This window comes from Phasianus colchicus, chromosome 9, assembly GCF_987193195.1.
Source record: "Phasianus colchicus chromosome 9, bPhaCol1.hap1.1, whole genome shotgun sequence".
Taxonomy (NCBI): Eukaryota; Metazoa; Chordata; class Aves; order Galliformes; family Phasianidae; genus Phasianus; species Phasianus colchicus.
The window spans coordinates 27,760,029-27,786,816 of NC_143444.1; the positions used below are offsets into that span (position 1 = coordinate 27,760,029).

General features: G+C 46.8%; 3 protein-coding genes across 6 annotated transcripts; 1 reads left to right on the forward strand and 2 right to left on the reverse strand.

Annotated features, from left to right (window-relative positions):
* Window positions 1-1,280: 1,280 nt before the first annotated feature.
* TMEM59 (transmembrane protein 59) lies at window positions 1,281-9,650 on the reverse strand. Of its 2 annotated transcripts, none has more exons than XM_031602922.2 (8): window positions 9,413-9,650; window positions 6,927-7,032; window positions 4,992-5,086; window positions 4,645-4,797; window positions 4,291-4,375; window positions 3,890-3,971; window positions 2,969-3,077; window positions 1,281-2,269 (listed from the first exon to the last, which is right to left on the reverse strand). In XM_031602922.2, exons 1-8 carry the CDS (start codon window positions 9,599-9,601, stop codon window positions 2,114-2,116), a joined length of 975 nt encoding a protein of 324 aa, XP_031458782.1. In that variant the 5' UTR covers window positions 9,602-9,650; the 3' UTR covers window positions 1,281-2,113. The 2 variants fall into 2 exon arrangements, with proteins under 2 accessions (XP_031458782.1, XP_031458773.1); XM_031602913.2 differs by having other exon boundaries at window positions 3,890-3,974; window positions 9,413-9,647.
* Window positions 9,651-9,706: 56 nt separating this feature from the next.
* TCEANC2 (transcription elongation factor A N-terminal and central domain containing 2) lies at window positions 9,707-12,928 on the forward strand. The gene is made up of 4 exons (XM_031602934.2): window positions 9,707-9,888; window positions 9,996-10,137; window positions 10,638-10,831; window positions 12,507-12,928. The coding sequence occupies exons 1-4, from the start codon at window positions 9,787-9,789 to the stop codon at window positions 12,693-12,695; spliced, it is 627 nt and encodes a 208-aa protein (XP_031458794.2). The 5' UTR covers window positions 9,707-9,786; the 3' UTR covers window positions 12,696-12,928.
* Window positions 12,929-17,083: 4,155 nt separating this feature from the next.
* Window positions 17,084-26,766, reverse strand: CDCP2 (CUB domain containing protein 2). Of its 3 annotated transcripts, XM_090146704.1 has the most exons (8): window positions 26,688-26,766; window positions 26,186-26,329; window positions 22,988-23,102; window positions 21,029-21,376; window positions 20,609-20,947; window positions 19,932-20,285; window positions 18,422-18,600; window positions 17,153-17,917 (listed from the first exon to the last, which is right to left on the reverse strand). In XM_090146704.1, the coding sequence occupies exons 3-8, from the start codon at window positions 23,061-23,063 to the stop codon at window positions 17,603-17,605; spliced, it is 1,611 nt and encodes a 536-aa protein (XP_090002830.1). In that variant the 5' UTR covers window positions 23,064-23,102; window positions 26,186-26,329; window positions 26,688-26,766; the 3' UTR covers window positions 17,153-17,602. The 3 variants fall into 3 exon arrangements, with proteins under 3 accessions (XP_090002831.1, XP_090002830.1, XP_090002829.1); XM_090146705.1 differs by lacking the exon at window positions 26,688-26,766 and having other exon boundaries at window positions 17,084-17,917; window positions 20,789-20,947; window positions 26,186-26,680; XM_090146703.1 differs by lacking the exon at window positions 26,688-26,766 and having other exon boundaries at window positions 22,988-26,680.
* Between the last annotated feature and the right edge of the window lie 22 nt (window positions 26,767-26,788).

Below are 26,788 nucleotides of genomic sequence, written 5' to 3' on the forward strand. Positions count from 1 at the left end.
ACAATGCCAAATGAAAGCAGAATTTGTTTGTTTAATTCAAACCTAGGAATGTAAGCAATAAAGTCAGACATTTTGGAACAGAAAGGAAAGTTTCATGATCAAGATAAGAAATCATCAAGTAAAAGAGGCTGTAATGTACATATTTAAAACACACAAATAGCCATGGATTTGTGAAGCCAGAATACTCCCTCTGCAACTACATGCAACAGTAAGTTAAAATATTTTAACAGACTCAAACACACCTATATGTCACTTACTCAATTACAAGAACTAAAGGGATTGCTAAAGACTTTTCAGAACAAAGTATTGCTGAGAACATGGGCTACAATCACCAAGGAAGAGCCTATGCTTACAAGTTTTTAAACAGCCATTTGCACACATCACATCTGATCCCATCAGCAGCAGAACGCTGGCATACTGACACAGGGCTGCATTCTGAGGTTGTGTGTCTCAGCCCAGTCACTATAGCAGGGATTTCCCACTGCTGTCACGCAACGGAATGGTATTCTGAACACACAAATGGTTTTCAGAACAGTAGGGTTTGAGGCCTTACAGTAATGTCACCAACACACAAAGAAAGATACAGGTCCATGACTGCTGAGACTCAGTTTTCTGGGCTACAATGTTGCTCACCCTGAAGAATTTAACATCCAGAGGTACTACTAACTGAAGACTTCAAATTACAGTTACTGTACATTGATATGTGCCTGTTTAAAACAAACCTCTGTGTACTCTTATAATTCACTGACAGAAAATTGGCTCCAATGCACGTAGGACACAACTTCCAGCAGCACTGTATAGGCAACCACGCACATTCCTGCACGGATCATTACCTGTAGCTTACACAACCAGCAGCCACATCAGCCATGGCTACTGAACTAGTTCTAACAGAAAGGGAATGATGTACTGCGTTCTCCAGAATCTCAGGTTTTCACCAGAACTCAAAGCCTGAAGAAAGTAGTTTGTTTGGTTGTTTTTAAACTTTCACAAGAGTTGGTATAACCAACAAACCATGCTGATGAGCTGGGTGTCATGCATTCTAGTCAGTTTTCAAATACTTACAAAGAGACCTTAAAATAAATCATACATCTGCTGTAGTCAACTCCTCAAAGAAAAGAATGACGACAAAATACATTAGAAATATGAAGGATACTGTGAGGTGTTGGATTAGTGAATCACACACAGCAAAATCAGGTCACATTGCCAACGGGAGGAATGCTACAGTCTTTCAGATGAAGTAAAACAATAATGAACCATAGCAAAAGGCTGTACAGTCAGTAATTTCTATACAGTCGTTTTTATTCATCTGTTCTCACTTCTCAGGAATCACCTTGCTTCTGTATATGAAGTTACAAGACTAGAATAGTTAATCAAGAACAGAAAGTAGAATTCCTTCAGAAAACAGAGGCTCTAACTTTACAAGCAATCTGAGATGTAAAGACTATAGTCTGACAAATTAATTAACTGTATAATGTTCTGTATGTGAAAGCATACGTCCACATGTTTTTTTAACACATTTTCCACCTTCCACAAACTGAGTTCTAGCCTACAGTATTCACAAATGCTTTCCATCCTGGATATTGCCACACGGTAGAAAAAATAGATTTCTGTTCTTGGAGAAAGGCTTGTTTGTGCATGAACATTAACAAGTACCCTCCCACCCCCCCAAAAAAGAACAGCAGATAATTTTATAATATTTTCTCTTAACTACAACAGAAAGTGCAACACTAAAAAGGCATCTCCTGCCTACTTAAAATTTCTTATATCTTTACAGAGCTAACTCTTGAATGTACACAGTATATCCTAGAATACACAAATAAGTTTGAAAGTGTCATGGCAGAAATATGGAAAGCATGCTTACAGCTTCTGTAAGCAAAAAGACACAGAGCAAACACCAGTGAAAAGTGATTATGTCTGGAAACAAACAAATTCAAGGTGTCTGAATCTTCACTACTAGAGGGGAAAAAAAAAAAACCCATGACATCTGTTGATTCTGTAATTTTATCTGCATTTAAAGACTTGCTGCTAAGCTTCTTATTTGAAGAACCACCACAAACAATCAGGAGTTGCTAGCACTGTTAGAATTAGTCTATTCAATCCAATGGAGGCTTATTTAAATTGCTGATTGAGCCAGATTAACTTTTGTAGGAAGAGGTCCTGCTTCTTCATGTTCCTCAGTCTTGCATCTAACCACAACAAGTGCAGAGGATGGATATCTGTTCAGTTTTTGTTCATTCATGTATTCCAGATCTCCATAGATGCTCAGCTTCTGAAATATTTAAATGAACTACTTTAAGATAAAGACTCGTAATATATGAATAAATTGCATTTTGTTATACAACTACCCTCTTTCATGGCTGCAGCTCTTCAATGCAAGTTAACTCACATGTTCTGCAGCATCTGAAATTCATGGCTGAGACTAGATTTAAGTCCAAATAAATACATTTCATCTGCCAGAGGAAAAAAAACAGCAGATGTAGTGCTTGTGTACCAAACTCTTTAGCTTGCAAACACTGCAAGACTTGTTCTCTTTGGGCTGTAGGAATACTAGTTCAGTTTGTTCCCCTTCATACAGACTTTCTGCAGTCACCAACAACATGCTGTCACTTCTGTTCTCACTATTGACACTCCTGAATTAAATCCATACTAGTTTCCACCTGCCCCATCCAATTCTCATGATAGCTTTACCACCAGAGAAAACAGAAGCAACCTCTATTTGTAAAGAGTAACCCAGAAGCTGCTAAGAGGGCAGGGCTATAAGCCAGAAGACAGCATCTGTGCTTACTGAGCAAGGCTCAGAGCACCTATCAGCCACAGGGACAGACAGACATTCAGCTAGAAAATCATTCAAACAAGAATTTGTTTGCTAACCACATCTGCAAAATAAAGAACTCTTTATAATTGACCGCCCCATGATGTTTATTGTTCTGTAGAAAGCTGTAACATAAAAGTAACGTAATAGAGTTACCTCAGATGGAACATACTGCTCTACAGCTGTAGCTACAGTTGCACAACAAATCCAGAGGAGCACCAACACCGACAGGACAAGTGTAGTGGTTAAAATCCAACTGGAATTTCTGAAATGAAAATAATGTTTACTAGATTTCATATACCAGATACAAAATAATGGGTCTAGAAAAAGTTGTGCCCAATTTTGACTGTATTTCATGCTCATTCACTAGTCTCTCCCCCAGCTGCACTGAGTAATTCTGACACCTGGGTATACAATATAGCACCTAACACTTATTTAGTATCTAACTTGAAAGATACTAAAAGACTTGCTGGATCCTGGTTAGGGGCCCTGAGCTTCCTCCCTCTTAAGATTGTAAGCAGATTTTCATTATGCACTTAAGGTGCAGTTCACTGATCCCTCACATCTAAGCTATTAAGGAAACAGTCATCAGTGACAGAGAAGAAAAAACCAAGATGCTGATATTCAGCAAAGCTTTAATATATACTGGGTATTTCCAGACTAGACATGAGACACAACATTGTCTTTTGCATTTGAAAATAAAAATGTTTTGTCCTGAAACATATCCAGAGCTAAAGAACAGACAAAACACAGAACTGATGGAACAGTTTGCTGAATATACTCAAAAAAATGTGTATAAAGTTATCAACATTATGTTCCACATAAAAAAAAATAAGTGGAGGAAATTATCAGTATTATATAGTTAACTAAAATGGGAAAGAGAATGGAAACCGGCAGGACAGCCCATAGATAACATGGGGCAAGCATGGAACGTAGCAATAACAAATGGTCAGATACAAAAATTTAGCTGCTTTCCAATCTGAATCTAAAGGACTGGTAAGACTGATTCCTTACAACAGTGCCACCACACATGCAGAAAACACCACCATGCTCTGTACCAGGTACTGACATACATACATGGAAAGACACTTGAAAAAGCTGTCATTTCCTTGCTCTTCAAATAGTCCTCGGTATGTCTGTGAGCTTCCTGGCTGTGGGTCTGCTGAAAGAGAACAGCAGAAATAGCTGTCAGAAAAGCAATAAAGTAGAAGACCCAAACTTTATCCAGTTTGTCCACAGAAAGCATGAAAAGAAGCTTTCACAGTGGCCCTACCTTGCATGCTTCTATTTCCAGGAGAGCTTGCTACCACTACAGACCTTGCTAATACTCACAGCAAACAATTATAGTTCAGCTTTCTAAAAATTTGCTTTCATACATCACCTGCAACTTTGGCTTTGTTGTTTTTTTTTGTTTTTTTTTTCCTTGCGTGATATGGAACATTTGCATTTGCTCCTCCAAACCAGAAAGAAAAACTTACAAGCTGTTTTACTCAGGGACAAGGATCCTCTTGTATCTTCAGTCTCCTGATCAAGCTGTGGAACATACTGCACTTCTGGCCTCGACTAAAACAAAACAAGGATTAAGAGATCCTGTTAGCAAGCTTCCACTGATCTTGATCATCCACATTTTCAGAATTAATAGGGAAGATGATCATAAGACATACTCCATTCACATAATTTTATTTATTTATTATCCCTGTAATGGCACTAAATGCAGCAAAATGCTACCAAAAACTCAACACTTCTGACAGCGACCCACAGTCTTTTCTGAGATTGGAAAGAGCACAGATAAATATTTAGCATCCAGAACACCTCAACAAAAAGGCAGGCACCTGGAATATGACAATTTTGCCATCATCCGCTTGAAGGTAGAAAGTCCACGAGGATGTTATGAAGCTCTGAGCTGAATCCATCATGTCACTCCAGAAGGATCTCACCAGTGTCAGAGGAAAGAGGAGATGAATTCTTGGCATCAGAGACATTAACTGCAAATACAACATTAACTGATTTTCAATTTGTTTTCATATGAAGAGGGTAGAACTTATGTTCATGCTCACTCATTTCCCCATGTCTATATTTCAGTTCTTCAAAAGATTTCATTTGAAGAATTTTAAAAAAGAGAAGACATGCTGAACAGAAAACAAGTAGGTGGTATTTGAAAAACATGTCATGTACTTACTTGCTCTTGTCTTAACTCAGCAAATGGCAATTGGTTCTGGCATCCAAGATGGCAAGCATATTGTTCATCAGACTGGGAGTATGCCTCAGTACAGGCTGCAAGAAAAGTTCCCAAAATGAGAAGATAGATTCTGCATTTTAGTTAAGAAAACATTTTCAACATAAGTTGGATCAGAAACAAAGCAGCAGTTAAAAGATTGACAATCCCATTTGTAGGGAAAGATACAGCAATCATTCCAAGGTTAGCATTTGGTGCCAGGTCTAATGAAGGTTAAGGAATTGGAACTCACACAAATCACATATTTTAAATCTGAATGCTGTCAGAACAACCAATCAGAAATCTGAGTCTGGGCAAACTCAAGGTTGCAAGTTTTCATTGATTCTCCTACTGCCACTATATTTTTTCCTCTACAGATCATGTAAAACATTTTTACTACCTTATCCTCGAGAACAAAGCTGGAATTCTAAACAAATAGAGAGGCCACAGATCTACTAAACCTCTCAGAGTTAACTGTAGAAATCATGGTATTCCTTAGGAAAACCTAAGGAACATTTTCCTGCTAGCACACTAAGTACAGTAACTGTGTTGAAAGTATTGATGATTTAATTTTCAACAAAAATTAAATGAAGCCAACTCTTTATTTACATGTATCTTCTATTAATTGTTCACTAGAAACCATGAAGACCAAGAAATTTAAATTTCTGAATATATTTACAAATGGAGAAATCAGGTGGACAATATATGGGCATAGCTCTTTCTCAAAATACTAAAGCTGAGATGGATGATGTTACAGCACTATTTGACCTAAAGCCTCCACTTAAGCAGCAACACAGAGTGCAGCAGCTCTCTCAATTTTCCTACAGGAATAAATGCACCATCAGAGAGGCTGGAAAGCTGGCAATTCACACAGCACCAGCAGCTAAACATTTGAGTATTTGGCTCACAGCACCTGAACAGCAATTCTACAGCAAAAGTGCCACCAAGCTAGTGTTAGTAGACATGCAGAGACATCACAAGACAGAATTCAGCAGGTCAGCCAAAGTACATTCTGCCTGAGTAACTGTCAGGGTACCAACCAGTGCAACAGATTACAGAACATAAGCCTGCAAAAGACAACAGCCTCAGAAAGGAGAGTTAAATCAGAAAGTAAGCAACTGTTCAATCACCTCCACGTGTGCCTTCCTGCTGCATCACCCTTTTTATGGCACTCTTTCCTGTATGGTTCAACAACTAGACTGACATGCTGTATCACAGCTATACACAGTGTATGACAGACTAGAGCACTAGCCCATTTCTAGAGCATTTAATATGGCTTTGTTTCACTTTAACATCTTTGCATTTCAGGCTTTCTCCTTGTGTATCTTCCAGCAGCTCCCTGAGCTAACCACTAGCCCTCTTGTTTTTGTGAATTGCTGAGAAGACAAAAGCCTCCTCTAAGAGCTGATGTTGTCCTCATTATATTTCAGAAACAGAGGGGAGCTACTCTGCTGGTTTTCCTGCTTTGGGTGGTTACGTCCCACTTAATCTCTGAGCACAACTGTTAAGCAGCCACCTCAGTATTATTACATAGAAGTTCTGTACAACTGCAGAAACTGTCTTAATTGGCTACAGCATTTATATATGTCACCTTTACTAAGAGATTATCACTCTAACACAAATTTGAGACAATTAGTCTTAAATATTTAGATCCCTATTTCAAACAAAATGTAATTATTGCTGTATTGAAAGTTTAGCCCAGACCACAAGTTACAAGGCAGACATACACTGTGATACTTGTTCTTCATCTGAACAATTCACTTCTATAAACGAGCCTGAAGTTGCATGGAAGCAATTGAAATAATCCCACCATTTTTTAACAACGTCCTTCAGATGTTGCTGCTGTTCCCTGCGTGCATCTCCACATTAGGGGACGTTAAAGGAGTTCTGAATTCTTACCAGAATCACATTCCAGTTTGGTTCGATTCAGATCGATGCCATCATCCACAAACTGACAAATGGAAAACAGTCTGCAGCCTCGCTGGCACGCATACAATTCCTCTTCCTGGGAAGGCACAAGAGAAGACTTACATTCATTCTCCATTCAAGAATAAATAGAACAAAGAAAAAAAAAAAAAGAAACCGCCAAAACCCCACAAGTTTTGTTTCTTGGTTTTTTTTTTTGTTTTGTTTTTTTCAGAAGTGCTACAGAAAGGCACCCAGTAGAGCACCATAATCCTTCCCTCTACCAGACCTAGAAGTCAGAGAAATACAACAGTCTGGATCATCTGGAATAAAACACAGCTACAGTTCTGTAACACTGTGATGCAGCCTGATCCATTTCAGACAGAGCTCTCAGTTCTGGGATAAGTCAGACCTGGAACAGCAAATTCCATTTTGCAATTCTGTTCCTACGACTCACAGCGAAGCCACGCTGCATTTCTGAAGAAGCATAGGCTTTAAAAATAAGAGATAACATTGTAAAAGATTTATTGACATTTAACCACAGAATGAATACACAGTCATCCACTTCAGAAGTTTAACAGAACCCAACGGGTGAAGATCAAAACAGAGTTTGTTGTTGGTTTTTTGTTTGTTTTTACACTGTGTTACAATGTATCCACCAGCCTCTAATTAGAACTCCAGCAGAATCACCAAAATAAATGATTAACTTCTGATTAATTTCTCCAGCAATACCACAGTCAATTGTTTACTTGCCAAACTAGTTCCACAAAACCACATTTTTATATCACTGCAGGATGGTGCTATACAACACTAAGATTATGCACTATAACCCAGTATTTCTTCTGACCACAGCACAGAGGGGTGGAGGTGTACTTTCCACATATGGTGGTCTCCACGTTGCAGAGTTACAGCCAGCCTCCTTTAAGTGAATCAGATCCACCAAGCCTGGTAACTACACAGCCACCTATGTGATTGCAGCCACCTTCTTTACAGGGGGAAAACAGACTCTAAATTAACTGCACCAAAAACAAACACACCACACCTTACTGTACAATCTACTGTAAGTGCACTGTCATTGTTTGAGAGCACAAGTTCACATGCTTTAAAGGCAGCTAAACTGAAAACACAGATAAAACTCAACACAGACAGAATGGCTAAGACAGTTTTGCTGTTACAGAAAATACGTTCTGTCTGTTAATATCCACACAGAACTGGCTGTAGCAAACAGATTTCTGTGGCAGCCTTCCACAGAAGCCTTAGTAAAAATCAACTTACTCTCCAATGATAACTAAAACAATTTCCTTCCATTCATGTGGTGGTTTTGTGAGAAACCAAACAAACTGTGACAGAAGAGGTGGTTGTATAATTCAACATTCCCATCAACACAAAACAATGAATTCACAGGCAGATTAAAAATCACAGAAGCATCAGCTTTACCTGAAGTGCCAGCACAGTATGGAGCTATTTCAGGAGAACATTTAGCCTCAATTTCCCAGGTTTAGATTTTTCCCCTCACTATCATCACATGTATGCACCAAAACACATCACATGTACAGATCTAATTCTACCTGTGTTCCACACAGCTCCCCATTACTTCCCTGTGGAGATACCAGAATCAGGCGCTGCACCGCAAAGGCCGATTTTAATTTCACATGAAAGCAGACAAAGCCCTGCTACCAAATATTAGCACCACTTCCTTCCATTTGCCTGCTTCCCTGGCAGTCTCAGGGACAAGAGAACTTCCACCATTCAGAGTTCAAGCTGCTATACAGCTGCAGTTAGCAATGAAATATGTTGCCAGTGAAAGAAAAAAAAAGCAGAATCACAGAATGGCTGGGTTGGAAGGGACCTCAAGGATCATGAAGCTCCAACCCTCCTGCCACAGGCAGGGCCACCAACCTCCATATTTAATACTAGACCAGGCTGCCTGGTCCTGAACACCTCCAGGGACAGGGCATCCACAGCCTCTCTGGGCAGCAACTGGTACATTCAAATTCTGAGCTGTGCAAACCTTTGAACCAACGAATTACATATTCAGCAAATTCCTGAATATGTAATTATATCCCTGTTAGATATTATTTGACTATCCTGAGATGGACGTTTTCTATGCATGTGAATCCAAACATCACTGGCAGCTCTGTCAAGCCACTCGCTTGCCATCTTGGATGCTTCATCCTCCACAGTTCGAGCATCATGCTGCATCCTGGCCCAGGGCCCTTGGCTATGGACACAGCACAGCGTTAATCCCCAAAACACCGAGCGTCCCAACCCGAATAACAGCTGCCTCTTCGGTAATAAGAGGAAAGTAGGAGCGACCCCCAGCCCCACGGAACTAAAACGCAAATACGCTTTGAAAGCTGTATTTGCCAAACCTAATCAGCTATTTTCAAGAAGAAACACGTCTCTATGAAGCACCTCAGGCGGGCCGGGAGGAAGGAGAGGGGCGCGGGGCCGAGCCGCGAGGCGGAGCTCAGCCGTACCTTGGGGTAGGTGTGCAGGGAGTAGGTCAACTGGCAGGCGCGGTGGCAGGAAGCCGTGTTGCCCAACACGGAGTCAAAGGCCTCGGAGGAGCTGGCGGGCACCGCTCCTGCAGCCCGAGCGCGGCCTCCCGCCCACAGCAGCAGCAGGGCCGCAGGCAAGCAGAGCAGGCCGGCCCGCCGCGCCGCCATCTTCCTCCTCTGACGGAACCGGCCGCCGGCAGCCTCTCGCGAGATGATCCCGCGAGATCACAGCTCTCCTCCGCGCGGTGCCTGCTGGGAGCTGTAGTCCGCGCCGCCGGGCGGCCTCGACCGGCTGTACCCGGCGGCGGGAACTACGCAGCGCGCAGGGCAGGGCGGCGGCTTCCGGCAGGAGGATGGAGCGGTTCGTGGTGCGCCGGGCCCGCTCCCCGCAGAGCCCCCGCCGGGTCCGGTCGGAGCCCCGCGCCTTCCGGCAGGCCACGCTCGAGTCCCTTAAGGCGAGTCCCCGTGCTGTGCGCGCCGCTTCACGCAGCCTACGGCGCGTTGATAGCGGGCTGCGGGGAAGCCTCGTTCATAAGAATGTTTCCTACTGGCTTTTTTGCAGAGGGTGGTGGTGGTGGAAGACATAAAGCGCTGGAAGGCGATGCTCGAGCTCCCCGGGCAGCCTAAAGAAAACCTGATGGAAGCTCTGGGGGAGCTGAAGAAGAAAATACCTTCCAAGGAAGTGTTACTGTCCACAAAAATAGGTACCGCGCGCTCATCCCGCGCTTCTTCCCCGTGCCCGAGCGCCTCGGGCTGCCGGGGTCGCGGGAGCCGCACAGCGCCACCTGGTGGCCAACGGCGCTGCCGGGCGGGGCGCTGGGTGCGCTCCCAAAGGAGGCCGTTCGCTCGGCAGGTCCGCGTGCAGTGCGGGAGCTCTGCGGCCTCCTTGACAGGGTTTCCAGTTTAAAAAAAAAAAAAAAAAGCACACGTAGGCCAATTTTACAGACTTTCACTAGAGCCAGTATGTCTCCACGCTTGAGAAAATAATTTTCAAGTGTTTAGCTTCATTCCTTGCTAATTTCTCCAACACAATCCCTGCAGGTGTCCAAGAGTGTGAAGTTGAGGCTTCATTCTGAGTAATTTTATACTTACGTTTGTGCCAATACTCTGACATTGCCTGAATTAAAGACGTGTCTGGCTGCCGAGCACCACTGTATGTATTGTCCACCCACCAAAACCGTGTGACTTGTTGCCTTTTTTTCAGGTCACACTGTGAACAGGATGCGCAAACATTCCGATCCTGATGTGGCCAGCCTTGCCAAAGATGTTTACATGGAATGGAGAACTTTCATCAAACACCACTCAAATAGGCCTTCAATAGAAGTCAAGAGTGATCCCAAGACTGAGGCTTTCAGAAAGAATGCACGGAAGCTGCTTTGTGAAGCCCTGGATCTAGAGGTAGTGTTCATCTTCACCTCAAAGAGTAGATGCTCATAGGTTAGACAAACCTTTGTTGGCCATAGTTACCCTAAAACTGATCCTAGCAGCAGAGTGGGGACAAGAGTTCCTGTTTTCAGTGTTGTATCTCCCCATTTATCAATAGCTTTGTTTAAAGGTAGATTTGTGGGGTTTTTTTTGTTATTAAACAAGTAAACATGCTAACTGTAAGTGTATTGCACTCATTTACATCACCAGCCAGTAGAGTAGCTGTGTATGTACTGTAGTTGGGTTGGATAAGAGAAGGAGGAAGTTAGCAGAACATAAAGTTTTGACTGTTAGTTGTCAGCAGTTAAGGCAACACTGGGACCTTTTGGGCATTTCATATTTAAGTAATTAAACATTTGTAAATTGAAATCTATTGCAAAAACATAGAGGCAAGTTTGACAGTATATAAAATGGCAATAATTACTAGATCCCTCTGGTGTCTTTAAGTAAATGAACAGAGTTTTGCTGTGAGGCTGAACAACTAGCTTGCTTGGTCTATGAAACACTGTAATAATTATCCCTTTAATTTATTCATTAGTTACCCTTTAAACAGCAAGAAAAGTGATAAGGACTCAAGAATTTCACAGCTATGTGTTTGCCAGCTATGAGAACAACCTCTCCAACTTCCCATCCATCTGAGCTGGGGCAGAACAAAAAGGTCATTTAGTGTGAGGGTGCTTTGGGATGATTATGTGAAGATATGCAAGGCAAGGAAATCTACCCCGTGGCTTGCAGCTGCCTTTGCATCCACAAGTAGAGCTTGTCTTTGTAGGATGGACAGTTTTCAGAGGTTGCCAGAGGGAGCCAGAGGTTGGGCAAGTGGAAAGCAAGCTGATTAGAAGGGGAGAATGGGGCTGAATGGATACAATAGGGCTCCAAGTGCTTTCCAGCAGAGGGGTAATTTAGTTTTGGGTAGCAAAAAGAGAGTAAAAGTAGTGGGCAAAGGACTTGGAGGAGTATTGGTTGACACACTGGAATCTCCCGTATGAGAAGCATGGGAGATTCCCTGTCACAAAAAGCAGAAGTGAAATTAAAACCATTTCTTGATGGGCAGGGTGGTTTTTTTTCCTAAGATCTTCTAAATTACAGGTTTTGGCACATGTTGAAGCAATAACTATGTAATTAACATTTAGTAAATCCCTTTCTGCATTCTTAATTATACCTCCTTTTACACACACAGAGCCTGCATCTCCCTTTATAGCACAAAGCAGAGTTGCCAAGTGTTTGGCATGTCTTATAGTTGCTATTGGAATTGAGTTTAAAATAGCATCCGAGGTGCCTTATATCAGCAGGATCAAAAAGTGAGCTTCACAGAGACAGCACAACACACAGAGCACATCATAGCTTCTAATTGTGGTTCCACTTGGAACCCAAAGCGAGTTACAGATTAGTTTCCTGTCGTGATGGCAAAGCACTGCCACCCAGCTGGAGATGTGAATATGTTCCCTGCTACTGACCATGCTGCCTTGCTCCTTAATTGCTAGGGTAGAATTAAATTGTTCTTCCTGTTGCACTTGTGATGAGAAGTAGATTTCCTTGAATCTACACTGATTAATGAAGAAACACCGAAAAGCACCAAACTCCAATTTCAATCAGTTGGTCTCCTTATTAAATGTAAAGATCTAATTTTATACTTTGCTGTTTTCAGATTGATCACCCACTGGCTGAAAATATTGAGCGAGAAGCTTTTCATCTCTCTTCACGTCTCATTAGCGCGCCGTATCGCAGAATGGTGCGAGCTCTTGTCTTCTCATTAAAGCACAAACCTGAAATCCGAGCAGAAGTCAAGACTGGCACGCTCACCGTCCCTGCGTTTGTACAGAGCCATAAAAAGTGAGGTGTCGTGCTCGATGCCGAGCGAGAACTTCATGTGCCTGCGTCTCTGTGGAACTGGGAACCCTTTCTGTCACAAGGGGATTGCCCAAGTGCTGACAGTGTGACTCACTTGGCTGAGGACAAGAACTTCTAGTGATGAAAGTGGTGCTTTAAATCTGTGTGGGGTTGCTGCACGAAAAGTTTCTTCTGCTCTGCTGTGTATTTTCCTGGTATAAAGCCACCCCTGCTCGCTCACCTCTTTCTGTTGTCAGTTTGTCATACCTCAGTTCAGCTCCATCTCTGATGTGGATCTTCAGGTGTAATTAGCTGAATGGCATAAAGAATCATCTCTGTGCTGTACTGGTGGGAAATAGTGGGAAATTGGGGTAATTGTTTCATGGGAGGAGGTTCTTAATGGATAACTGCAAACCCTCATTGATCCTAACTCAGCCAAGTCTGCTGCGGCTGAGCCCTGTTTAGCCAAGCCAGGTGATTTCCCCTGCATCCACAGTGGGATACAAAACAAGTTTTGATGATTTTGTTGTGGATGCCTCATCCCTGGAAGCATCCAAGGCCAGGCTGGATGTGGCTCTGGGCAGCCTGGTCTGGTGGTTGGCCACCCTGCACACAGCAGGGGGGTTGAAGCTAGATGATCACTGTGGTCTTTTTCAACCCAGGCCATTCTGTGATTCTCTTTTCTATCCATCCTTCTATAGGCTCAGTCATCCTGTAGTGGTGGCCATTTTCTGAAACCCTGGGGTGACAACCGAAATGCCCTGGGGTAAAGGTGCTATCTAATACTCTGCTTAATGAGCAGCTCACTCTGACTTCCATACCTCACTCATGATTGAAAAGTGGTGCTTATTCTTAGTGTAACATTAAAAAAGAAACCCCACCTTGAAATGAATTTTTTTAACTACAGTTATGTTGTGAGGAAAACATTCCGCATCCAAACTTTTTTTCCTCTGTAAAGAGCATGTTTCAGAATGATGGTGTAAGTAGATTTAAACAACAAACTATTGTTTGAAATGCTACTAGTTATTAAAACCTGGAAACCTTGCCTTTCGTATTCTGCTTTCTTTAGTGCCACAAGTCATTTTGTTGTCTCTATGCTATTATTAAGGCCATGTGACAGGTACAGTCTTTCTCTAGTGGTGGAGAATAAAGTGCTCTCTGTTCTCTGTGCATTTACAAGGCACTGGTCACAATCCATTTTCTGAGTTAACGGGGTCGAAAGAGTCAAGTGCTGGGATGAGTGAAACCTGCTTGTTCACAGGCACGGGAACTGAAAGGTAATGCACCGTAAGGAGGTGTGCTTTGATCAGTCGTGGTCAACACTGACCTCGGGGGAGTCCTTTAAGAACAAATAATGCAATGTGAAAATGATGCAGTAGTCGGTATTCAGATCTTCATCTTAAAACAGGACTGGGTGTCAGTAAGTGGGGCTGCTAAATACTCCTTTGGACGCTACAACACCCAAAGCATGGGTAGGTGTGCTGGAGACAGAAACTGGCAGATGTGAGTGGTGACTGAGGATAATACATCAGTAAAGAGCTTACACTTGATGACCAGTCTGGAGCAAGAGATGTGAAAACCCTCGATTTCTTACAAGTAATCAGATCCATTTCCCACTTAGCTTCAGGCTGTGATTGAATTCACCCACCTTGGTCTGTCACAAAAGAAGTTCAGGATCAATGAGCGTCTTAGGTTTTGTTTCCAGAGCTGCAATGCCAATAGCTGCCACATAGAGGAAAGAGATGTGGATGCTTACCAGATGCTATCCATAGTAGTGCTGTAAAATTTGAAAACAAGGTCACATAAACAGGGCTCTACATGGCCAACTCTTCTGGGTGACTTTATCTACATCTCTCTTGGCCCCTGACACCTTTCTTTTCTGAACACACTTTAGGGAGAAGCAGTTGTTGTTCCATCTATTTTGGATTCCTTTCGGCTCTTTGAAGCACACATTGCAGAGAAGATATTTTTTGGCCTCATTCTCACTACATGCTGAGTATTTCTCTTTTGGGAATTAACTCCAGGAGTGCAGAGTTACTGCACACCAGTAAACTCATATAAATATGGTCTATTTTATGGCTAATACTTTCACAGCTATTTTTCTAAGGGACCCAAGCGCATAGCTCTGGGTCCAGCTCTTGCAGGGTGATGTTAAAGCTGCAGGGACACATGGGATGAAGATTCACTGAGCGGGGGAATTGGGAAAGCTCCCTAAGGGCTGGGCTGGGGAGCTGCAGCACAGCAGGAAGCACAGACAACAGGGGAATGGTTTAAGGACTTCTGAAGAGCAAACCCACAGGTTTGGGAGGCAGCAGTGAAGGAAAGCTTCACAGTGCTGCAAATTGCTGGGGCGAAAGAAGAAGGGAGCAGGCAAGACCCTTCCCATCCTTCCTGAAAAAGAGAGTGCAGTGCCTCGGCATTGCTTGTCTTTTAAGGAGCTCTTCAAAGGTTTCTCCACAAAGAACCCAAACTTTTAGATCTCTCTCACTGTGATCTGAACGCTTTGCTGGGCTGGCCCTGGAAGAAGAGATGCTGAGACAAGGAGCAGCCCCAGATGCCCTCTCACAGCTCCCAGGGCCCCAACTGCTTCTGGGGGCTGCAGAATCACAGTCCCAGTGTTGCACTCACCTCTCTCTGCAGTACTGCCAGGGTGGCAGACCCAATGCTTGGCTTACAGAACCAAAAAGGAGCAGTGAGGACCCAGCCAGGTGGCTCCTGAACACCCAGCACCAGGATTCAGGGGAAACTGAGGCACAGAGGAGCTCAGGCATCCTGAGGGATGTAACCAGGGGAAGAGCATGCCAGGGTTATACTGCAATTAGCACTGCTCTAAATTCTTCTGCTGGCAGTCTGCTGGGCAACATCTATGGTCCCTGTCAATTAGACTAGATTACAGGATAATCCTTGCTAATTATATATTATTATACACCAAGCAGTTATCTCCCTATAAAAGGTGCCCCTATCATGGACAGGCGCTCTTCCCACAGCACAGCCTGCCCAAACAGCAGGATTGCTGTTGTGCAGACACTGGTTTGCCTAAACAGAAATTTTCACATTGTGACACCAATGAAGGGAGGAGGAGGAGGATGCCTCAAAGCCCAGACCCCCCAAACCCACTACGATGCTGGCTTTGGAAGAGAGCTCCTCCCACGGGCCAGAGCCCAGGAGATGCTTGGATAGGGCTGCGAGCAGCACAGATTTGGAATGATCCTTAAGGCACCGCCATCCTTTGAACATAGCAGCTTCCCATGTTCCCCAAGCGCCCTGTTTTATCTCTGCACACCCAAACCCCAGGAGCACGGGGAGGATGACCTCATTGTCCTCTGGGCTGCGACGGCCAGGAAATGGGAAAGACGACTGCTTAAAATAAACTGGGAAACAACAGCTCCCCATAAACGCTGTCCTTGCATTTTTAATTGTCCATATGCTGGATCCATTATGCTTCCCCAGCTGGCGGGGCTGGTGGCTGCTGCCTGCTCAGCTGTGCTCCATCGGGTACCTGCAGGGTGGTAAAGGGGTGGCAGTGGGCTGCAGGGTGTACAGGGAGCACAGATTAGAGGAGCAGAGCTGCCTCACTTCAGGCATTCTTTGAGAGAGAAGAAAAATAATGTAAAGAGTTAAAGCAGGTTCAGAGCCGGACTTCACCGCCTCTGAGCGAGACACGACCTTGCTGGGGCTGTAGTGTACAAACCCTGAACATGTCCAGTTTGGGAACACCTGCATCTGCCCCATCTTTGAGGAGCATTTCCTCTAGCAAGCACCTCATCCCTGAGGCAGACTGCTTTCAGCCATGGGATGCACTGGAGAGAGAAGAAAACAGCCCTGGAGGGAGTCACTGAAGCAGTGGGGTCTGCACCCAGCGCCACTGAGGGAATAAACTCAGTGCTGAATATGGCATCCCAGGGGTGGGCATGCATATTTCTCTGGACAGCAGTGCCAGAGCCTCACCCCCCTCTCAGCAAAGAGATGAACACAACATTCGTATTAAAATTAACTTACAAGAGCAGCACAGCTCCAGCCCCCAGTTACACCTCTCCTTTCTCCTGCCAGCCCTCTCTGTTAGCTCTCTGTATAGCTCATGTGCTGCACTGCATCACTTGTTGAGGTGATGAGCAAACCCCCAGCATCACCATCACACTCACAACTCGGTGAGCACGGTGTGCACAGAGCCTCATTGATGGGAAAGGTTGCCCAAGGCCAGGAGGGTGGCAGAGAGCCCAGCACCCAGGCGGCTACAAGGGACTTTTGTCCAGCCTGGGAAGCACTGCATGGTGACCCGCAGCATCCCATGGACAGGGAGGTGTTCCAGAACCATGGGGATGTGCACAGAGGGACATGGGCAGTGGGCATGGTGGGGTGGGTTGGATCTCAAAGGTCTTTTCCAGCCCTAATCTCATATATGGTGTAAGGACATCCAGAAACACCACCCAAAAGCACCCACACGTGCTGTACCCATCACCGCACACCGAGGGAAGATGCTGATGTCTGCACTACAGATCCACAGCACCCACACCAGTACAGATGGGGAGCATGGAGAAGGTTTGTTACAAATATTGCTGTATTTGGGGGTAGTTGCTATGTTCAGGAATTCAGCAGTTGACAAGATTACTTCCAGCCATCAGCAAACAGTGTTACTTTCCCGAAAGTAGATGCACCAGAGGGAAAACAAATTGAAGCAGGTGTGGGAATAGTTACAGAGCATAAGAAGTGCATTCCTGAGCCAAATGGACAGATTGAGAGACAGAGGAAAACTGATGGGAAGGAAAATGGCTGCCTACCACCCAGATCTCAGGCGTGGGGATGAGGTGGAGGTTGGGCTCAGGCTTTGTTTCACCGTCTCCATTTCAGCAGCTGTGTTAGCACAAAACTGGGGGCAAGGGTGGTTTTGGGGGCCACGTTTCCAACCTGAGTGTGCTACAGCAGCACGAGCCCAACCACAGCAATGACCATAAGCAGGCCAGCCAAAATGCAGATGCTGATGAAGACGATGTCACTGGTGTCCTGGCTCTTGGTTTCGTGGGCATCCATCGCTCCCGCCCCTCTCTGCTGCACGTCCACCATGTTTTCTGCCTGGCTCAGTCTGTGTGGGTCTGGGCCAGCAATGAGGGACACAGAGGCTTCCTTCCTCTTGGGCTCACACTGCACCTCGTACCGGTGGATGTCCTCCTGGTCACCCACCGAGAAGTCAATGTAGAGTGTGCTGACAATGATGGATGTGTTGTTTCGTCTCTGCAAGACAAAGCAGGCTCGTGGAGACAGCTCTGAACATCCAGCTGACAGCAAAGCAGCCCAGCATCTACTGGGAGGATGGGAAAGAAGCCAGCAACTCCTCCCCACACCTGATGTGACCAACATGATGTCATGGAATCACAGAATCATTAAGGTTGGGAAAGACCTCTAAGATCACCCAGTCCCTAACATCACCAACCCGTCCCCACCAACCACGTCCCTCAGTGCCACATCAGTTCTGGAACACCTCCAGGGATGCTGACTCAACCACTCCCTGGGCAGTCTGGGCCAGTGCATCACTGCTCTTGCTGAGAATTTTTTCCCTGTATCCAACCTGAACCCCGCCCCCAGCGCAACTTGAGGCCACCAGCTCTCATCCTACTAGCAGTTACCTGGGAGAAGAGACTGACCCCAGCTCACTATAACCACCTTTCAGAGAGTCGTAGGAAGAGAGGTCAGCCCACTGCCCATCTTGCTTTGCAGGAAGGTTTGCCAAATCCTTACCTGAGACTCAGTGCCGCATGTGTCAAAGCGGGTGTGTATCCTGAAGTGTGAACCAACCACCTGAGCCACACAGGAGGGCATCCCCAAGTACACCTTGTTCCTCTGCAGCTGGGCCAGGGCCTGCATGGGGATCTGGATGTGGAAGTCTGTCCGTGTGCAGCTGACGTTCATGGGTACGACTGTCAGGACCAAAAAGGAGACACGGGCAAGCTGTCATCACTGCCACCTTTTGTGCTTGCTGTCCCCATGACACACACAGCTGGTGGTGGTGGGGACAGTAGGGACTCCAGCCTCATGGCTGTTATGCACTGTGCCACAGCCATGGCTTGGGGACTGATGTGACAATTTGTGTTTTCAGGGGAAAAAAAGAGAGTTATTTGATACAGCAGTGGTTTAGCCCTGCCTTGCATTGGGTTTGCAGACTGTGGGATCCCAGGCACCGGACAAACCCCATCTCTTTGAGCAGAAAGCAATGGATGCAGGAAGGAATCAGGGAGGAAAAAATGCCCCTCTCCTTTGAAATTCATCCTCGCCGAGCTCAAACCAAGCACTTGGACAGTAATGAATTATTGAATTATTCCAACTCCCTCTGAATCTCGGCCTTATGAAACTGGTAAGATGCAATAAAATCAATATGAAAAAACAGTGTCAGTTTGCTACACTTAGTGCATTATAAAAACCATTAGAAGATTTACCAAATAACTAAAGTGCATTAGATGAAGAAGAGGAGGAGGAGAAAATGGATCCTCACTCCTTGCATGAAGGCTCTCATTCCAATGGCCGTAAATCACACACACCCCGCCCAAGTCACCTCGTGGGCCCAGACAAAAGGAAAATATCTGCAGGAATGAAGAGTTACAGAGACTGATATGCCCCTTTCTCATGTTTCTGTGGTCCTGGGAATGACACACAGCCTACTGTGTGCCTGGTACAAACCTTACCCCTCCCCAGCCTGTAAAGGCTTAGGATATAGCTCCATCCCCTCTCACTGCCATGGCTACATTCTCCAAAATGCCTTCTGCTGCTCTCCCTGTGACGTATGATTCTGCTGCTGAGGGATTAAAGCTCCTGCACCCAGCTCAGCTGCTGCAGCTCCAGTGCTGCAGTACCAGCAGCTCTGCAGGCAGGGTGCTGGGCTGGGCTGCACACAGATGCTGCAGCTGCTCCTGCATTCCACGGACCCCAGGCTCATCCTGTGCTGAGTACAGGCATGAATCATGCCCAATACATGGGTCAGCTCAGACGTAATTATCTTGAAATACAGCAAATGTGGCACTGAGGTGTGATGGCACCAACACAAAATGGCTGAGTTATGGAAAGTGGTTTTGATGCATGAGAGGGTACCCAAATGCCTGGCTGCCTCTCCTCGGACTTTCATCCCTTTGTCCCCATTCATTGCAGGGGAATTGGACTAGATGACCTTTAAAGGTCCCTTCCAACTCAAACAATTCTGTGATGCAGCGAAAAATCCCGTGGTTCTTACACTGACTGGGATGAGTGGATGTCTTACCTCCAACGTAGGCAAGGGAGAAGCCCCGCTTGGCCGTGCTGCGGTCCGTGTGGAGGACCAACAGCAGCTGATGGCTGCGGGAGGTGACAGGCACTGGGCTCTCCCTCCCACACCACGTCCCCAGCAGGGAGGCATTCTCAGTTCCACCATCAAAGGCATCCAGGCGGTCGTAGTCACAGCCACTGGTCAGGCTGCTCCGAGCCTCCAGCTCCAGATCCAAGAAGAAGACTTTGATCCGGTAGCCTGGGGGCAGCTGGATGCTCCACTGACACTGGAGGTTGTTGGGGTAGAAGTTGGGGTACTGAGGGCTGGAGAAATTGCCCTTGATGGTGGTGTAGACTTCCTGGCACTCACCTGCTTAGGGAAAAAGCAGAGGGAGAGGAGGAAAGGATAACTGAAGTCTTCTGGCTGATGAGCGCTCATCAGTTTTGTTGCTAAAGCCTGTTCCGCCCTCTGTCTCACTGCTACTTAGTGTCTGCTCAACGTTCACCTAGAAGTTTTAGGGAATAGCAGCATCTGAGGGGGCCAAGGCCATGGGCATAGAACATCCCAAGTTGGAAGGGACCCATGAGGATCACAGAGCCCAATTCCTGGCTCTGCACCGAATCACCCAAACCCTACGTCTGAGAGCAACACCCCAACTCCACACCCTTCCCACCATCCCCCAAACCTTGCACCTGAATAGAAACGGGCCTTGAAGCCCCTGCCCACAATGTTGAAGTCTGATTTGAAGAGGATGAAGAGGTGTTGGGTAGAGGAGACGATGCGGGGCGGGCGGGTGCTACCGCAGTAGCGACCCAGGTGGGGGGCAGCAGCAGTAGGGCCATCGAAAAGAGCCACATAGTCGAAGCCACAACCTTGGCTGCCCTCTACTTGGAAGTCAGCAAAGATCAGAGTGAGGGGGCCGTCAGTCGCCCTGATGCTCCAGCGGCACTCTGCATCATTGGGGTAGCTCTCGGGGTACCGCGGGCTGGCGATCTCCCCAGACAGCCCCGTCAGTTGCCCACCACATGCATCTGCAAGGAGGTACAGCCATCGAGGTCAGTGAGCGGATGGGCACGGACAGACACCCTCATGGCCATCCCCTTCCCCATTACCTTTGTGGTAGGTGGCAGCAAAGCCACGCTTGGCCACGTGCCGGTCAGAGCGGAAGACCACAGCCATGACGTGCCAGGCAGAAGCAAAAGGTGGTGGGGCACTACGGCCACAGAAGGTGCCCAGAAGGTTACCCTGGTCCAGGGATGCCCCATTGTAGACTTGGAGATAATCGTAAGCGCAGGCGGCGTGGTACTCCAGCTCAAAGTGGCTGAAGGAGAGCAGGACAGAGGAGCCCTCGGCCACCACGATCAGCCAGGTGCACTCCGTCTCGTAGGGGTACGGCCCTGGGAAATTGGGGCTGGAGAAGTTTCCAGAGGGTGCTGAGAGCACCCCGCCACATTTGATGCCTGATGACAGGAAAGAGGGGTGGGAGGCAGATGTGATGAATCCCTTCTAGGACATGCCTAAAAAGATGGTGGGCAGTGGGACTGGACTATATGGGATGCACAGCACCAGCTCCATCCCGCCACAGCTCCATCCTAACACCAGCACTGCCAAAATACCATCCAGACCTAGAAGAGGTGTCCAGGGAGACCTGCAATACACGTGTCCCCCCCACTGCCATTTTTCCCTCTGTGTAACTTCCTCCTCCACCCCCCTGCAGCCCTGCTGAATGATGGGCTCCCACACTTGACCATTTCCATGAGTTCATCCCACTGGTCCACCTACAGCTTATTGTCAGTATCTATTTCTTGCTGGGAAAAAGTAAAGAGTAAGTTTTAAGAGAGCAGTGGTTACACTCTGGCTGGTCCTCAGCCAGAAATTTACTCTCCTTTTCCCAAAAGCTGTAAGGGGGGAAATCCAGCACCTGCAGGTAAGGCAGCATGGCCAAGGCAGCCCCATCCTCAGTCCTGTGCCAGGAGGCAGCTGCAACATCCTGCCCCAGAGAACCTCTGGAGGTGCTCCTCAGCTCCCCGATTACAGCAGCTCTAAAGACAGATGTTAAATGTAGGGATACCCCGTGGGCTGCCCATCCCTTCAGCTTTTTGATATCTGCTCAAAACATTCCCTGCGTACGAAGGTGGTATTGGTGAATTCAGGCTAGGAGATACAGGGATGAAGGGTTCAATGCGCTTCACAATGAGTTGTGCATGTAGGGATTGATTTTCTAATGAAACCTTTATATGGAGACATGGTTATAATGAAATAAGGCAGGGAGGGAGCCAGGGCTGGGTGCAGATGCTGCACAGCAGGCACAGACATTGCATCTGGGAGGGGAGAGGCTCTGTGTAGCCTATGGGGAACACGTGCTGGTTCCCAAACATGGCTGCATGCTCACTGCCATCAATCTGGGTCAAGCATGTGCAAATCAATACTCAGCCATTGCATACTACTGTCCATTATGCTTGTCAGTGTGGCAAGGGAGGGAGCCGAGGATGTGCGCAGCGCTGCACTGTGAGCAAATCTGGTGTGCATGTGTGCATGAGCAGCAACGCTGGTGGATCTCTGCGCCTTGCTAATTACCAGAGATAGGCAATCAAGCCATACAGGACTGTGCTAACAGCCTGATGTTACTGGAATTCATACCCAAAAGGGAATTCAGCAGGAGGGGTGGGTCACTGAGGATGGGGTGCCTGGGCTGCTCTACATTTTGGGGAAGGATACAGCCAGTTGGCTGAAACAACTGGCTGAGCTGTCCCACCCCAATGCCACGCAGTACTGCGGCCCGTGCCCAGGGTCACAGATAATATGTGGGTTTTGTCTCACACACACACACACAAACAGAGCAAGCTGCACATGCATACATACAAACATATACATATATACTGGTGTATATGTATGTATACGCGTATGTAGAACTCCAGAAGTTAACAAACCCTTCAACAAAGTGCCTGTAACCACAAGACAATGCCTACCTACCACCTAAAATAAGCATGACCGAGGACTCACCACCCCACGTACCTGCACACCCGGTGCTGCTGAGCCATTCCCAACCCCCACTATGCACAGAACCTTACCTCCACTCGGGGCCACCCTGAGCACCGTGCAGAACAGGACCAAAACCGGCATGCAGCCCATGGCCCTGCGCCCCATCCTGCTGTCACCACCACCCGAGCATCTCTCCAGAGCTGTCTGTCCAGGAGGGAAAAAATAAATACGGGGAGAAATAAATAAAAAGCAGGAGGGCTGCAGAATTAATAGTGGAATGAATAATTCATCGCTTGTTTGAATTAAGAGCAGCAAGCAACTTGATCTATTCCTCCCTTCCTTCACTCGGTTTTAATGATCTGGATCAAATGTCCCAAAGATTTACACTATAGCAGATACCTTGTCAATACACTATATTTAGAAGAGATATTAATGCTTCAGATATGGTGTATAATGGCAGTAAGTCTGGGCTGACAATATGCCCTTAAGGGGCTATGAAAATAATTTAGTTCGCCAGGCAAGACAGCAAACCAAAATGGGAATTTCAGGCTCACCACGGAAAAGTACCTCAGGAATTAACGTGATTTATACTGTAGCACAAGCCAACTGTTGATAAAAGCTGGAGACACCGGCAGCATCCCAGCATTGGGCTTCTCACTGCCTGCCCAACTGCACAGTGCTTTCACAGCCCATGCTGCACACAGAGGCCTGGCAAAATGAAGCCATGCGTGGGAGAGACCTCTGCTTGAAAAAGGCACCTTCCAGGCGGTGGGGAAAGAAGCAGCCAGTGTCTCCAAATCTCAGCCGTGGAGATGAGTTGCGTTTATTAATTAAGCAATGAGGATCGATGCCTGAGACATTTCCTGTGGATTAATGATGGGCTGGGAGGAGCCGTTGGCCCGAGGTGCTGCTAAGGACCATTAACACCAACTGGCCATTAATTCCCAGGAAACACTCCATGCCAAGGTCATTAAGTGCCTGTATTTACATATGGGTAATAACAGTAATGTTTGGCTGGGCTCTCTGCCCCTGCCCAGCCTCACTGGAGCCATGCAGAGCTGGTTGGCACCAGACACGCATCCCACTGATGGCACGTCCACCTCCGTGGAGCTCAATTAGCTGGAGCCAAATGAGCTGGGATAAAAAGGATCTGTCCCCCTACCACATCATGGGTCATCGTGACCAAGACCCCAGCCAGGACAGTTCTCTTGCCTCAGAAAGCCCACAGATCCACCAAGAAGCAGCACGGCTCATCCAGCACAGTAACACCAGGCTTCCTCCACCACCATTCTCAGCACACTGACACCTACGTGGCCGCTCATCTCCATCCCTCCAGCTGCGCTCCGTGTCAGCAGTACCCCTGGGACATGGGGAGCACATGGGGGCCAGGGCTGTGCAGCACACCAGCTGTGACCCCATCCTGGGGAAAGGCATCCATCAGCCTCGGGCACATTCACCCCCTCCTGACCTGGGGATGGCAATTCCCTGGCCGAGCCCGAGCCCAGGCAACGCCATCAGTCAGCAGAGCAGAGGGGATGGGGGGAGGATGAGAACAGCAGTAATGCTGATGAGAAGCTAGGCAGCCCTTCACAAATGGCTCTGGGTCAGCCCTGAGTGCTGAGGCTCAGGCCGGAGACATCATGGGGTGTTGTTTTTTTTTTTGTTTTTTTTTTTTGAGGCTGCTGTATCAGGGCTTCCTGAACTCCTTGGTGGGAAGATCTATAAATCATGAGTCAAAAAGGCATTTGATCCATTTAAGCAGAAAGGATGTGCTCAGGACCGCGAGTCGTCAAGAGGAGATCAAAGTTTTAAACGCGGTCCCCCAGGAGGAAGAGGAATTATTTAGGCAGGGAATAATGAGATGAAATTAAGAAGGTATTTGGGCTGCCCACGAGGAAGAAAGGAAGCAAAGCTCCTCTCCCTGGCACAGCACTGCAGGGGTCTCATGGGGGACTCAGTGTCCCTGTGACCCTCGCTGGGGTGGCCAAAGCAGCCAAGCACCACACAGGACAGGCAGCAGCCTGCCTTCTCCGTGGAGTGGGGAAAGACCTCCCAGAGCCCTCCATCCCACTGCTGCCCAGCATTGCCCTCTACAATGGCCTGTCCCCATGGGCACATGACATCCAGCATGAAAAATGACAAAAGGACAGTGGGGAAAGGGGGAGGGAAGGGAAAGAAGGGCAGAAAATGCAGAACAAAGCGCCGAGGGCTGTTTAAAGGCCCCTTTGAGTTCATCACGCCAAGGACACGGTCTCCCCTATGGAGAATTTCTCACAGCCCCCATCCCCTCCGGCACAGCAAACCGGGCTGTCGGCTGCATGTCGTCTCCTCCCGCTGCCCTGCAGGCTGCCTTTGCAGGATTGCAACCCGCAGCACTCACAGCTTGCTCTGTCTCTCACCACCCTCCCTTTTAGCCACGAACAAAGACAGGAGGCTTCGCGGCAGAATGGCCGGACCAGCTGGGTAGGGTTTAACCATCGTGGCCCATATGTGCTGAAATACCCAGACATATTGGGGTTGAGCTTAAAGGAACAGTCTCAGCTTTTGCTTGGAAACGCATTGCTTTTCCAAAGCAAGCGTGAAGTTTTACCTCGGGCCTTTGCTAAAAGGCTTTGTGGGTTTTTAGCAGTATCTCCAACAGGCAGGATGCTTAAAGCAAGAGGTATATAAATATGCTTTTCAGAGTACGTAACATCAGAGGAAAATATTTCCTGTGTTCCCAGCCAGGAACAAAACAGCAAGAGCAACTAGAGAAGGCAGCTCTTTATTCTATCAGCCCCATGCTGCATAGAAGCACCTCCACTACAGAGTGGGTTATGGTGGCTAAAACAGTTTGGATAGGCATGAGAGTTTGCCTTGGACCTAACATGGGCAACATCACTGCATCCGCCTGCAGTAAAAGCCAGAACTCTACTGTAGGCTATGAGAACAGCCCTTGATCTGATGAAGTCAGCTTAAAAGCTGCATCCATACTGGACTGAGTCCAGGCATTTGGTAACTGGAGACAAACCTCATGTCAGCAAGGGGAAGCCATGCCATTTAAGACTATGTCATGCACTGTAAACATGCACCTTTGTGCAATTGCAAAGAACTTCTTGTGGTTTAGTGGCAACCGTGGCAGACTGTGTCTGTAGGGCCCAGGCTGCTCGCAGCTCTGACCCTGAACCGTGTGAGAGGAGAGGCACATCCCGAGCTTAGATCCAGCTCTGTTACAGATCCCAGTCTCACAGGAAAAAACAAGAGTTCTCCCACACCCAAGTGGCATAGTCAACAGTGTATTTACTCACCAAACATGCACATATTATTATGAGCCAGGAAAAGGTGCCAGAGCCTCACTGCAGCTGTGAAGGAGTCAAAAAGCGTGGTCAAGATGATCAGCCCATCCTTCACATGATCTCACTGTCAGTGTCACTCCTGGAGCAAAGGCAAAGCTAAAACAGCAGATATAGTGCAATCAATTGCTGTCTGCAGGACCTCAGGTACCCACACAGCTTCCCAACGTGAAGCAGAGCAATCCTTTTGAGCAGCTCTCAAGTACGTGCCCCGTGTGCAAGGAGTATTATTTCAAACAGGTAAAAAATAGACAGGAGTGATGATGCATCATCGTCTGCTACAGCCATGGAAACCCTATGAAATCCCAGTACAGGATGAATAAGGAATGAATGGCAAAACAGAAAGATGTGCCAAAAGGGTATATGTCCAGGTGCAGCTAGTAAACACTGTGGTCTAAGAGGTAAAAGAGTGGAGAGAGGATAACTCAGATCAAAGGCAGAAGCACTGTGCACTAACAGGAAGGGGCTGGAGTGCCCTGCTGTGCTCTGTAGGGCAGTATCCCAGCAAAGCCCAGTGAAGCTTTCACTCCTCACATGTTGTTCTTACATGCTCAGGGG